We start from the raw sequence: 13,746 nt of genomic DNA on the forward strand, positions 1-13,746 counted from the left end.
TTGCCTGGGTGACCTCTATGTATAGAATATATATTGTTTTCAAACTAGTAGTATTGTGGTGAAGTAAACTCGTATTAATTCTGCTTAAGAAGACAACATGAACCTACCAATGGGAAAGGTGTCAAATGGTAAATGTGGCTGACAGCTCGCGAATGACTTGATTCTGCAGGTGCTTCGAGGTCATATGATTCGTTGACGCCATGCGTGTTTAAGCTTAAATATAAACCTCGCCGACAGACGATTGCAATAGAGTTGAATCTTTCCAAAGTTACAGAATAAAGTTACAAAATAATGAGCTTCAGTGTTGTTATTTGATGTTCATATTTGATAGGTACAGGAGTACATATGTACGTAAGCCATTACCACCAGCCACACCGTTTGACGAATCTATGTACAAAATACAAGGTACAAAAGTGTACGTACATGGCTTACGACAGGAACCAAAAAAGGATGGCATGTGAATATCCAATTAACGTTTGGAACTTAGCTTGGTCCTCGACATTGAAATCCGCAACCGCACTGATCACTTGAGATCACAGATCAAGAAAATCTCAAACCGTCTTTACCCTATCGCAGATCAGATAGATCTATTACCATTGTCGCAATTCACATAACGTACATACGATCTTGACTCTAGGTACTCCCACCGCCGCAGAACATGACGGAAAAAGAACGGTCTGAGATTATATGATTTTCTTCAGCTTCCGATTACGCGCCTTTGGTGCTTTTCAATTTCCGACCGCCGGGTCTCGATAATGCCTGAGCACCCTGAGCACCTCGACCCGTCTGAACATGATACCTTGAGACTGCTCTCACGATCTCCGCACCCCTATCATCACCAGAACTCAGACCTGCTCGACCCATCCGACCTATCCGATCCCTTCGCATATAAATACGCTACAAGACACAATATCGATGCGCCGTCTGCGCTGCGCAATACCCCAAGAGAAATTACACCCAGTAGCGACAGTGGCACCGAGGCCGACGATGAACACTTCCTCAAAGGGTTACCAGCTCCGAAACGGCTGCGAAAGGGGTTACGAGGACGCAATGAAGTCTTGTCCGGGACTGCCACCCCGATACCCTCCCCCGCCCTCCTCGAGGAAGAAGGTCGAAAACCGTCCTATGACTTGAAAAAGGAGACCCATCAATGCAAAAGGCTACATAGCCCAGCTGATCGAGTGCGGAGGAGAAAGGAGATCATCCGTCGCTCTGCCGAATTGCTCATCATTACTTTCCTCGGTCTCATGCTTCATACCAATACCCGTGTTCAGCACATACTACGCAAATGGAATCGAGGTAGGCACTTATAGCTCACATGGCCGATCAATATCGCTAATACGGAGATCTAGAAATCTACACTTGGCTAGGAGTGTCAGCCTTCCTGGTCCTTCTTTACCCCCTGCGGCTAGTGATATGGGCATACTGCCACCGAACGCCCTCGAAGAAGATACCAATATACATACCACCTTCATTCGACCTGGCACCTCTCTTTTACCCCCCTGCCATAACCATCCTTGTCTCGTTGCTTCTTGCGGTTGATAATGAAGCGATACTGCTACCGAACATAATACTCGCTATCTCTTCTTTACCGCCGAGTCTGATACCCACCATTGCAAACAGTGATTTAGGATACGATCCGTTGCATTGGACACTCTCATGCTTGCCTCTACTTCTAGGGGACGGCCTCACGAAGTCCAGCATCTCTCGGATGATTATGGGGGACACCAGCCCTTTTCCGGTATTTATTTCCCTCGAAACCGCGACTCTATTATACCCCTTACATCGGAGCCTCTGCTCGGTTTTGCATTCCCTAACTACCACCAGTCTGCTCACGGCCGAGCTACAGTTATTATCCACCTCACTTATTGGTCTCTTATTTCTTTCCTCCTCCCCACAGGCAGTGATCTTAAAATCAATGCTTTGGGTAGGAGGACTTGATATCCTAGTCTCATGCAGCCATGCGATCAAGTGGGGGATATCTTTGGCCCGCGTACCCAAATGGCGCTTTAGGAGGACAGTTGCGCCATCTAAGCCGGCTTCCAGCTTTTTCTCCAGCATTATGTCGTGGAGAAGGGTGAAGCATGACCTGTTTCATGCGCCTGTGGACAATTCATCTTGTAGTTCATGTGAAGCCTTTGATGATCCTGAAGACAGCGACTGTCCGGGATCCATAACTTCCAAAGGCCCGCTCCGCGTGAATACTATATGCGATCCAGCCAACCCTACCGGAGCCGAGCAAAACTCACATCTCACTAGGGATGTAGGACATAAGATCTCATATAATATTTCGGAGACGAAAGCCGGATCCGCGCTGCTCCGCCGACATACGTTACCTAGCGTGCACAGCGCATCGCGCAAATCTCATACTCACACACCGTCCGGTCGAAGGAAGCGGACAGCTTCCTATACTGTCCGTGCCTTCTTCTCACTCACTCAGGGACAAGCCACGACTCGAAAATGGATCTACGCTGCTTATGTTTACGCCTGTATCGTGGGTGCCATATTCATCCCACTTCCTTTTATCGGCATAAAAAAGGTTGTTGCAGAAGAAGCGCTTCACGGCTACGAGCCTGTGGGCTGGGCGCTAGGCTATCTATTCGGAGATTTACCGCGGTTCAGATGGGAGGTCGTCAGCCACAACCTAGAACGATGGATATGTCTTCCTTCGAGGCCAGGCGACGATCTTGAATATTTCGAATCCATGGGTTCGGTTGATCGTCTTCGCCAGTTATATCTTGGACAGGCTAATACTCGGCTCGTTCTAAGCGCGTATTTCGTGGCTACCATTGTGGTTGGATTAATAGTCGTTTTCCGGCTATCACCTATCTATGAGGTAGATACGCGACGAAAGGTCTTCCATTTTATGATGGTTGCCATGTTTCTGCCCGCCACTTATATCGATCCCGCGTTTGCGTCGCTAGCATTATCTATCGTCCTCGCCGTTTTCCTTCTTCTCGACCTCCTTCGGGCAAGTCAACTTCCACCATTGTCGAAGCCCCTGGCCTCCTTCCTCGCCCCGTACGTTGACGGGAGAGATCTCCGGGGCCCAGTCGTCATCTCCCACATCTTTCTTCTCATTGGCTGTGCCATTCCTCTGTGGCTTTCGTTAGGTTCACTCCCGCGGACCGGGACTGGTTTTCTAGAAGGCTGGGAGCTGCCCTTCAGAGAAGTTAGCATGGTATCAGGCGTCGTGTGCGTAGGTCTTGGCGACGCCGCCGCTTCCCTAATCGGAAGACGTTACGGACAAAGAAAATGGCTATGGGGTGGTGGCAAGAGCCTCGAAGGGAGCGTGGCTTTTGCGTTTGCCGTCTTCTTCGGGCTTACGGCCGCACGTTTCTGGTTGCATGCTGGCGGCTGGCAACCGACAAATGGCAATTCAGACTCATGGGTCGTCGCAACTCAGAAGATGGGGATGAGTGCTGCCACTGCCAGCCTCACGGAGGCAGTCTTGACCGGTGGTAACGACAACGTCATTGTGCCTATCGTCCTGTGGACTTGCGTGAAGAGCCTCGGTATTTGAGTTGTCGTTACAATATTAGATGAATGAAAGCTGTTTGAATAAGGCGTCTGGTCAATGTTTCGGTGTTTGCCGGGAGTTGGGGAGGCCGGTTAGAGATCGGATATACCAGTCAGATCCTGTTGATGATTTTTAAGTGCTACAATGCAGAGATGGCGTTATACGACGAATGAAGAAGGGGGAATGAACGAAGACAACCCATTCCAACCTACCTTACTGATGGATTCATGATCACGTTCCCCTAGATAATAGCTAATGTGATAGACTAAGAATCATAGAGGGTTGATCCCCTGCTGATCGTAGACTTCGATAATGTACTTGTACGTGAATAACTATATACCTTTGGATTACTTAGGTACCTGACATGAATCTGCTCTAGAGGCGATTATAGTTGTCCTAGAAATAGTATTCAACTAGTCTCACCCCGTTAGGGATTCAAACATCGGGCTGGTGAGGATTACGGAGTGTAATTGAGAAGGCATCTTAATAGGTACAGATGACGATCGAGCATGCGTTAATCAAATTACGCAGACAATTATTTTTACTGGTTTCCGTGTCCCTTTATATACAATGGCAAATCTATGTCTATGCCAAAGAGATCTGGTGCTTAACCCATTTCTCAAGCCCACCACGGGCAATAATCTCTTGTACATTTGGCGGCAGCTCGCCAACCTTTTGACTCCACGTCTGGCCACCCTCGCCCTCGACGACAGTAACCTTGCTCCTTCTAACGTCCCAGAGAAACTTCCAGCCGGTACGCCTTGTCAGTACCTTTTCTTCCTCACCTTTGGCTCGGAATGTCTCACGCAATCTCTGTACTAGCTTGGGTACCTCAACGCCCATCAAGGCATTATTGATGCTATTACGGCTGAATATGTTGCCAAAACTGCCCGCAACAACAAGAGGGATCTCCTTAGCAAGAATGGCGGTAGCGGCCTGTTCACGGGAGCTACCACATCCAAAATTGAAGCCCGAAACGAGGATATCCCCGGCACGAGCGATTCCTTGGAAGCTCTTGTCGTAATTCTCCATGCAAACCTCAGCCATCTTCTCGACGGATATGTTGTCCTGATATGTGTACTTCCCTGGATAGATGCCGTCGGTGTTGATGTTGTCAGCATCGCAAAAAACGATCTCACCCTCGACCTTTTCGGGGAAGCCAGGGAGGATGTCCGTAAGCGTCTCTTCGCCATCGGTAGATTCCGAAGCCTCGCTGCTCGACCCGTTTTGTTCAGCCCCAGATATTAAGCTATCGGCCTGCGCAATGATCTTCTCCAGTGCATCCTCGATACTCATAGCTTTGTCCTGCTCAACGTTGCCATTACCCTCACCAATGATTACCTTCTCAACGCCTTCCGGCTTCTGGTACCAACCAGGACCAGCAATCTTGCCCTGCAATGCGCTGGCCGCGACAACTTCGGGACTTGCAAGGTAAGCCTTGGCTTCTGTGGAGCCCATGCGCCCCTTGAAATTACGATTGCTGGCACTGATACCGACCTCGCCTGGCTCGAGCAAGCCGGTGCCAAGACCAATGCAAGGCCCACAACCTGATGGCAGAGGCTTGGCACCAGCGTCCAAGAGGATTTGCCAGTCACCCGCTTCCTCAGCTATCTTTTGTTCCGTAAGAGACGCGGCAGCGATGTAAAAATTCACACCAGGTGCTATCTTCGGTTCAACCCCGTTAGCGGCAGCCTCTTTGAACACTCTCGCGGCGGCAGCGATATCCGAGGATCTCGAGTTGGTGCAAGAGACTAGGTAGGCCTTGTCGAGTTTTATACCCTTAGCCTCTAAATCACGAAGAGGGGTGGCGACCTTGACGGAATTCGGCCCCGCAACAAAAGGGGATAGGGTCGACAAGTTCAAATATAAGGATTTGGCGTACGTAGCACCAGGATCAGCAGTTAATTGATTTTGGATTAGGTCGTCGATTCTCGTGTGGGCGAATTGGTTCAGCGCAACGCCATCGCCTAGCACGGCCGATGCGGTCGCTTTCGCTCGTAGCCACGTTTTCAAGACGGAATCGATGGGGAATAATCCAGTCAGAGCACCCCATTCGGTAGTCATGTTAGAGATGGTGAGTCGGTCATCAACCGGAATACTGGACATGGTCTCTTCGGACCCGGTAAACTCGATGGCATGGTTTAAGACATCATCGTTATTGAAGAGACCACATAAGGCGACAATGACATCCTTTCCAGTGACGCCTGGGGGTAGGATTCCGGTAAAGGTGACTTTCGCGATGGGAGGAATTTGCCACCACGTCTTTCCAGTAGCCCATATGCTAGCCGCGTCGGTTCGAACCATCGGAGTGCCTAGACATCCCACGCCTCCGTACATGTTGCTGTGGCTATCCGAGGCGACAGTGACGGTGCCGGGCCAGGCATAACCCTCCTCGACCATGATTTGGTGGCCAATGCCTCTTCCGGCAGGGTAAAAGTCGACGCCGTGCTGCTTGGCGAAGTTTTCGATCTGTTGGTACTTCTTCAAGTTGGACTCGCTCTTATTTTGCACGTCGTGGTCGAGGGTCATGACGATCTGCTTGTTGTCGTGGATCTTAGAGGCACCAATAGACATGAATTTCAGAGCAACAGGCCAAGAATTGTCGTGTGTCATGCAGTGGTGAGGAGAGAGAGTAACATAGTCTCCCGCCTTCACCTTCTTCCCTGTCGCAAGGCCGACCGAATATCTTTGCACTATCTTCTCCGTCAGGGTTTGCGGCGTTTGAGTGGGCGTTTTGAAGGAGGAAAGAATAGCCGAAGAGGCAGAATCCTCCAACTGGGAGTGAAATGCGTTCTGTCGGTACTGAGAGGCGGCAGTAAACGAGCGAGTCAATGGCCGGCGTGTTATGACAGACGAGGAAGGTGAGGATGAAGCGCCATGATGACTGCGAGCTGCGAACGCAACTCTAGCCGCTAGTGATCTTGCCTGTTCGTATTATTCATAAGTTATTCTTCATAATTCAAGTTACGATTTGAATATTCATATGAGTTGACCTACTACGCAGCGACGCATTTTGAGGGAGACCGATCTATAACTACCTTGATGTCATGGCAACGTTGAAGTAGACTTCGCCAGTTCTCATCAAGGCCGGACCAATTGATCCCTCTAAGAAGAGAATAAACGTCGTTTAATGTGCACGACAGCTCATGAGCGTGTTTATGTATAATAGTACACAATTGACAGGCTCGCGAACTCTTTTCTTCTTTTTTTCTTTTCAAACTTTTTAGCTTTTACCAATGGTAAACTCCGACATCGTTCTTGATCTGATTGGTTCAAAGTTTGTCACACGAATTGGGTGAGCGTCTATTGGCTACAATGGGATGATGATGTCGCAATTATGGAAATATGCGGGGCTTCTGTGGCAGGTGTGGCTAGTGAAAGATGAAAAGGATCTGATAGGGCTTATCATATGATCCACCATAGATTACGGATAAGCATACATATACCTATGTAGTACTAGTACCGGGTAGTGGAACCTTTGAGTGTTCTCATTGTTGCACAGGTACATAATAAATACGGATACGCGGTTGCTGCGTGGTTGATTCTTGGAAAGTGGAAAGTGGAAGGCGCGGAAAGTGCAAAGAGATGGAACCATCTAGCAAAAGTTTATGATCGGATCAAATGATCCCGTGCTTAAAGCTTACGTCCATCATCAATATCCAACAGGATTATCCATGAATCTATGAATCCATGAATTCAACTCAGCTACAGCTATCTCATTCTCAACACTGACGAGACTTGTTAGATTCTTCATTGGACGCTTTGGACCAAGCCAAACTAAACCAGACTCTTCCAAGCTTCGTTGCATAATAGGCAAAGCCCATGCCTGCCCACCTATGTATTAGGTATATATCGCAATTCTCATTTCGCAAATTTCGCATGTGCTTACCAACAAACGTCAAAGGAATCTGGAAGAACTGCATGCATTCGGTTTCATCGACTTCTTGGTGTTCCTACTCTCAAGCCTCCATCTCATTGTTCTCAGACGTAAACTTACCTAGTTAGGTATCTGGCTTGTACGGTTCCAAGGAGACACCCCCACCACTTCGAGGAAGTCAGACAGCCCTGGAGTCACAAGAGTGACAGACTCAGATTTACCGTTCCTAACGTTCCACCGCCGTTCTAGCCCCTACGGTCCCTACGGCCTCCCCCCTCTGCCCCCTACCCACGGGCATCTCGACCCTCCCACCACACTAAGGACGCGGTGGCTTTAGGCAACCTAGCTGCCTCACATTACCTCATTATTCCATTACTTCATTACCTCACATCCTTTGTCTAGCCGTATCTGATGAAGATATTCTTATACAAACTTTACAAAAGATTCAGCCCGTCTTCACCAATTTTATTGGAATCTCGCCTTGATCGTCATTAGGAGAGCCAATGATAGGCCTCGACTTATTCAAGGTCCCGCCTCATCTCCGACTCGGGAAACGGATTTAAAACCCAAGCCCGCCGGTAGACATGTCGTCAAGTTCGTCAGGAAAGCCACCTCGGGTGCTTGCTTGTGTGAGTCGCCCGCAGTCACCGCGTATACAAATCTCCCGGCCTGACTTCGAATTGTTTTCTAAATATATAGGTTTTATGTCAAAGTAGAAAGATCAAATGTGACCGCAAAACTCCCTGTTCTAACTGCATCAAGGTGAGTCTTTTTAAATGAGAGAGGCCTCCCCGTCCGTCGCGTCTTTCTCTCACTCTTCTGCCCCCCCCCCCCCCCCCTCGTCTTCTCTCTATTGTCTTCTCTCTATCGTCTTCTCTGCCTCTCAGCCTAGCCCTAATAGATCGTGCTCAGGCCAACGTCGCATGCACACCAAGCACGCCGGCGCCCGCTCGTAAGAGGAGGAGGCCAAACCAAGATTTGCAGCAGAGGCTAGCGCGTTGCGAGGAATTACTTTCCGAATATGCTACTGCGAAACCTGCTGTCCCGTCATCCGCCGACTCGCCTAACCATGATGAGGTTTGGAAACCCCGCGGTGGAAAGCTTATAGTAGACGACGGCGGTGTCAAGTTCATAGATAGTTACTTGTGGGCTAACATCCACAGCGAAGTAAGTCCGTTCTCTTCATCTCTTCCCCTAAGATGCGATTCATAGTAGTCAGCATCAAGCATCGTGACATTATTTTCTATTCCATGTATTCGTTTATCGGTTTATCACCATCCACCTTGATTTTTTTCTGAAACCTTCTCTCACGATCATTAGCTCTCGGCAATGCGCGAGATACTCGAGGATGAGGACACAGTAGACGACCCTTGCACTCCCGCAGACTCGCAAGCCTCCGATCTCAATGCAGGTCTAATATTATCAGATACTTCCGAGGCGAATCTGGAAGAGCTTCATCCCCAACCGGCTCATGTGTTTCGGTTGTGGCAGATTTTCCTCGAAAGAGTTAACCCATTAACCAAAGTGATACACGTGCCCACCGTCCAGCCCCTGCTCGTCGAAGCGGCGACGAGTAGGGAAAATGTACCTAAGAATGTCGAGGCGCTGCTGTTCTCCATCTATCTAATGGCCACCGTATCCCTAACCGACGACGAGTGCGTAGAGAGATTTGGATTCACCAAAGCAGAAGCTTATAATCGTTTCTCCAAGGGCTGTCGCTCCGCTTTGATGCGCATCGGCATACTGACGAACTACGACCTTGTTGTCCTACAAGCTTTGGTACTATACTTGGTTAGTACGAGATATTTCTTCCCTCTTCGATTCCACTAACACGAACTCCCTAGTTCTCTCTTCAAGGTCGATACGACCGCCACGCGGCGTGGATTCTGAATGGTGTGATTGTAAGGATTGCACAGAAGATGGGCCTTCATAGAGACGGCGAGTTTCTTGGGCTACCGCCGTTCGAGACCGAAATGCGAAGGCGAATCTGGTGGCGGATTCTTTTGCTTGACGCGATGTACGCGCTCATGTCTGGCCTTGGTCATTCTCTCCTCCCGCGCTCATGGGATACCAAACCACCTCTAAACATCAACGACTCCGACCTTTATCCCAACATGACGACTATACAACCTAGAGATACGCCGACGGACATGATCTTCTGCCTGATATGCAGCGAGATTGCCACCGTCATGGTCGATACGCCCGAGATTCATCTGGTCATCTTACAGAACGAGATGGGATTAGAAACATATGACCCTGAGAAGATTGAAAAGGCGTACAAGCGTCTCGAGCAGCTGGATAGGGACATGACAGCTATTCTGACTAAGTACAGCGACTTTTCCATGGGTCCGGTCCACGTACTAGCAACGGAGTGCAAGAGGTCAATGATAGAAAAGCTGCGCGAACTCATCAGTCCGATGGTAACCCAGCCAGAATGGGGCAACGAGGTTCTAACACCTAAGGATTATTTATTCAAGATGTCCGTCACGGCAGGAGAACAAAATCTAAAGATGTACGAGTTATCGGCAACGAGAGGGGTTTTCCTATGGTTTAGTAAGTCTCTTATTTCGAGGGTTTGATCACCTATCTCACGCTTTACTAACACTGTCCAGTGATGTCACATTTTCAGCTTGAACTTTTCATATACATGGTTGGGCAATTGCGCTGGCGTACGACTGGAAAATTGGTAGACAGGGCGTGGGAATCCGTCGGCCTCGTTTATCGATTTCACACGGAATTGTGGGATCTCTCGGCGAAGGCACACTTATCCGCCGCTATCTTCACGATCCGGGCTTGGAAAGTACGGGAAAAGGCGTTGCAAGAGGCCACGGGCGTTGTTCCGGAAACGCCTGACTACGTTTTGAAGCTTCAGAGAATCTTGCCAGCGGAAGATGTCAAGCACACGCACCCTAGCGAGTCGTCCGGCTTGATGAGTATTAGTAACACGCCGGCCGGGTCCCAAGCCGGCATGGCACAAGCCGGAGTAGATGTTGCCTGGGATCAGATGCTTGGTTTTGTTGACGCAGGAACCATCGACTGGAGCGATATGTTCGCGACACCTAACGGCGGACAAGCACAGGCGACCTACGGGGGCTATGGAGGAGTATTTGGCGGAAACGGGATCAATTGGATGTAGATATTCATCGCGGACGGAGCTGTGGATGACGTTTTGGTAAGTTAAAGAGTCGGATTCGCTACTCAGGTCATTGGAGTTCTACATGACATTACTGTGCGTTTGGAGTGTGCACCCTTCAGGCCGGGAGGGTTTAGAGATGGAGGGACGGTATGTATTAAAGTCTACAGTAACATTGGTACGTTGAGCAAGAGCTTACGCAATTGTCCGCTTTTGTAGTGACTGAATTATGGTCTAAGGCAACAGCCGCAATTGCAACCTCAGCAGGGGAATTGATTTAGCTGGGCAGTTGGGTGTGATCGCTCCTAGTACCTACCCATCCTAGTAAACGGACCGGTGCGAAGAACTATTGGTAAGGAAGAGGGATCAGGTTATTTTAGCCCTGGAGGTCGGTGGTTCGGTCCTTAGATATAGCCGACTTCACTCCCCTATCTCCTTGTGAAGTTCAAAGAGGGCAGAAAAAAGAAAAAAGAAAAAATAAGATTGGGTATACGACTATTAGGTAATAGACTATATCCATACTAGGAGTAAAGGGAAAGGAAAAAAAAAGTTGACAGAAACTGAGTTATTAGTTAGATTATAGCGTGAAGCTATACGCATAGTGACTACCCAAAGGCACTAGGTACCTCTCTAACTACAGCACAGATGAATCTCATTACCGACTCATTTTCAGATTCAACATATTCTAGGCCGAGTCTCGATTGGACAAGGTCCGGGATTTGGAAGATCTTACCAGGGAAAACGGATGATATGTAATCATTCAGCACCGAGCACCGAATCTGCAAGAGTCGGATCTAGGTATGTCTTTACTCCGAGGTCAAATCACCCATATTCATCTCTTCCTCTCTACGACTCTTCAAAGTCTTTGAATAATCTCACATCTTTAATATTTCCCCTTTATAAGACTCCATCACGTGTACCATTGGCGGGTACACATGAATTATTATATATTTATATATCGTCTACTTAGGTATATAAACACTTCCTGTCGTATTTCGTATCGCGCCAAAAGTTATATCCATCCCATATTTGATATACCTAACGCCGTCGACAGTCATGTTGTTTCGCCGTGATAAAAAAGACCAGCCTCCGCTGGCCGTAAACTCGGACTCAGCCTCGGCCTCGGCCCCGGCCACGGCCACGGCCACGAGCAACAGTCCTACTGACAAGATAGAAGAGCCACAAGAAAATACGAACCCGGTCAACGGAAATCCATCCGACGAAGAAGAGATCGACTATCCCACCGGTGTTCGTCTCGCCTTGGTCCTCATCTCTGTCTTCGTATCTATGTTCCTCGTTGCCCTGGACCGACTGATCATCTCGACGGCCATACCTGCCATCACAGACGAATTCCACTCCCTGCCCGACGTTGGATGGTATGGCTCAGCATACTTGTTGACAACCTGCGCCTTTCAGCTCTTATTCGGAAAGGTGTACACTTTCTTCCCCGTTAGAACTACCTTCCTGGCGACTATCTTCCTCTTCGAAGCTGGCTCTGCCATATGTGGCGCTGCACCAAACTCGGTGGCATTCATCCTTGGGCGCGCAATTCAGGGGGTCGGCTCAGCAGGAATCTTTGGTGGGAGTGTCAGTATTTCTATATTATACCATCTTTCCGTATTAATGACTCTCCACGGAACACTCATACTCCGCACAGATAGTCAGCATTGTCTATTCCGTTCCTCTCCATAAGAGGTATGATGACTCTATTCAGGCGTCGCGTCTCCGAAGTTTTCGATAATTTACAGATAGTAGACCACTGTATCTAGGTTTCTTCGGCGCCGTTTTTGGTCTCGCTTCGGTTATAGGTCCTCTCGTCGGCGGAGCGTTCACGTCAAACGTAACTTGGCGCTGGTGCTTTTACATTAATCTCCCGTTTGGAGGGATTGCTATGTTTGTAATAGCATTCCTATTGCACGTACCCGATAGAAAGACGACCAAGATCCCGACGAAGGCAAAGCTCGCTCAGCTAGATGCAATTGGCACGACTCTCCTCATTCCCGGTGTCGTCTGCCTTCTTCTCGCCCTGCAGTGGGGAGGCTTGACATATGCTGTATGCTACCCCGTCTCCTTTCCATTCATGCCCGAGTAGCCCCTTTCTCTAACATAGGACAGTGGAGTAATGGCCGTATAATAGCCTTATTAACTCTTGGGGTCGCGCTTTTCATCGGTTTCGCGGCCGTTCAGGTGATAATGCCGAAGACGGCCACTATTCCCCCGCGCATTTTCAACCAACGATCGATCCTTGCTGGAAATTGGGCAACCACTTGTATCGGCGCTAGCATGATAGTGTTTGGCAAGTCTCCTCTCCTAATTCTGTTGATGTTGACTATCCGCTGACTGTTTGCAACAGTATATTTTCTGCCCATTTGGTTCCAGGCTATCAAGGGAACTACGGCCGTCGATTCAGGTATCCGTCTTCTTCCAATAACCCTTTCGATGGTCGTTGCGTCCATCACGAATGGCATATTCGTGTCGAAGCTGGGATATTACACTCCGTCCATGATCATCGGCACAGCATTGATGTCTGTGGGCGCTGGCCTCCTGACAACGCTGCAGCAAGACACGACGACGGGCAAGTGGATCGGTTACCAGATCCTTTTTGGGTATGCAAATTCTGATGCTGCCTGACTAAGATAATGAGTAACTAACCAAACCAGTTTCGGAATGGGCATGTGTTTCCAAGCTCCAAACCTAGCAGCGCAGACAGTTCTTCCAACAAGGGATGTTCCCATTGGCACCTCTCTGGTGTTTTTCTGCCAACTCCTAGCCGGCGCGATTTTCCTCTCTGTCGGGCAAAACGTACTTGATAACCAACTCCTTAGCCGACTTTCGGGTCTTCCTGGGTTCGAGCCGTCTATGATCGAAGATAACGGCGCCACCACTCTAAGTTCATCTCTCCCAGCTGAACTCCTCCCTACAGTGCTAGTAGCTTATAACGAGGCCTTACGTCAAGTCTTCAGGCTTGGCTTATGCTTATCATGTCTCACCATGTTAGGCTCGGTGTGTATGGAATGGAGAAGTGTAAAGGAGAATAAACCCAAAGCTCCGTCGGACCCTGAGAGCAATGTTGACTCCGCGCAAGGGATAAAATCAGACGGAGAGACATTAGCTGAGAAAGCCGAAGGCCCAATGAGCGAGCCCCCTATCACTAGCGAGTCGCCAATTGCCAAGAACGACTCGTAACAAATGGATGAGTCACCTTGACAGTTACCT

The 13,746-nt window shown here is 49.0% G+C and overlaps 4 protein-coding genes across 4 annotated transcripts; 3 read left to right on the forward strand and 1 right to left on the reverse strand.

Annotated features, from left to right (window-relative positions):
• The first annotated feature begins 251 nt into the window (after positions 1-251).
• Positions 252-3,944, forward strand: F4807DRAFT_461 (uncharacterized protein). Its single transcript, XM_048001615.1, has 4 exons — positions 252-415; positions 488-1,299; positions 1,353-3,840; positions 3,900-3,944. Exons 2-3 carry the CDS (start codon positions 756-758, stop codon positions 3,521-3,523), a joined length of 2,715 nt encoding a protein of 904 aa, XP_047859035.1. The 5' UTR covers positions 252-415; positions 488-755; the 3' UTR covers positions 3,524-3,840; positions 3,900-3,944.
• A 27-nt stretch (positions 3,945-3,971) lies between these two features.
• Positions 3,972-6,754, reverse strand: F4807DRAFT_403573 (uncharacterized protein). The gene is made up of 2 exons (XM_047996027.1): positions 6,518-6,754; positions 3,972-6,445 (listed from the first exon to the last, which is right to left on the reverse strand). Exons 1-2 carry the CDS (start codon positions 6,530-6,532, stop codon positions 4,106-4,108), a joined length of 2,355 nt encoding a protein of 784 aa, XP_047859036.1. The 5' UTR covers positions 6,533-6,754; the 3' UTR covers positions 3,972-4,105.
• A 1,227-nt stretch (positions 6,755-7,981) lies between these two features.
• Positions 7,982-10,533, forward strand: F4807DRAFT_449189 (fungal-specific transcription factor domain-containing protein; the record flags this gene model as incomplete). Its single annotated transcript, XM_047999991.1, has 6 exons — positions 7,982-8,026; positions 8,097-8,159; positions 8,310-8,564; positions 8,718-9,188; positions 9,242-9,950; positions 10,010-10,533. 6 exons carry the CDS (start codon positions 7,982-7,984, stop codon positions 10,531-10,533), a joined length of 2,067 nt encoding a protein of 688 aa, XP_047859037.1.
• Positions 10,534-11,586: 1,053 nt separating this feature from the next.
• F4807DRAFT_449190 (putative MFS aflatoxin efflux pump) lies at positions 11,587-13,716 on the forward strand (the record flags this gene model as incomplete). Its single annotated transcript, XM_047999992.1, has 6 exons — positions 11,587-12,117; positions 12,188-12,225; positions 12,286-12,583; positions 12,646-12,826; positions 12,884-13,136; positions 13,191-13,716. 6 exons carry the CDS (start codon positions 11,587-11,589, stop codon positions 13,714-13,716), a joined length of 1,827 nt encoding a protein of 608 aa, XP_047859038.1.
• Between the last annotated feature and the right edge of the window lie 30 nt (positions 13,717-13,746).

The sequence above is a fragment of the Annulohypoxylon truncatum genome, assembly GCF_022578515.1.
Source record: "Annulohypoxylon truncatum strain CBS 140777 unplaced genomic scaffold F4807scaffold_1, whole genome shotgun sequence".
Taxonomy (NCBI): Eukaryota; Fungi; Ascomycota; class Sordariomycetes; order Xylariales; family Hypoxylaceae; genus Annulohypoxylon; species Annulohypoxylon truncatum.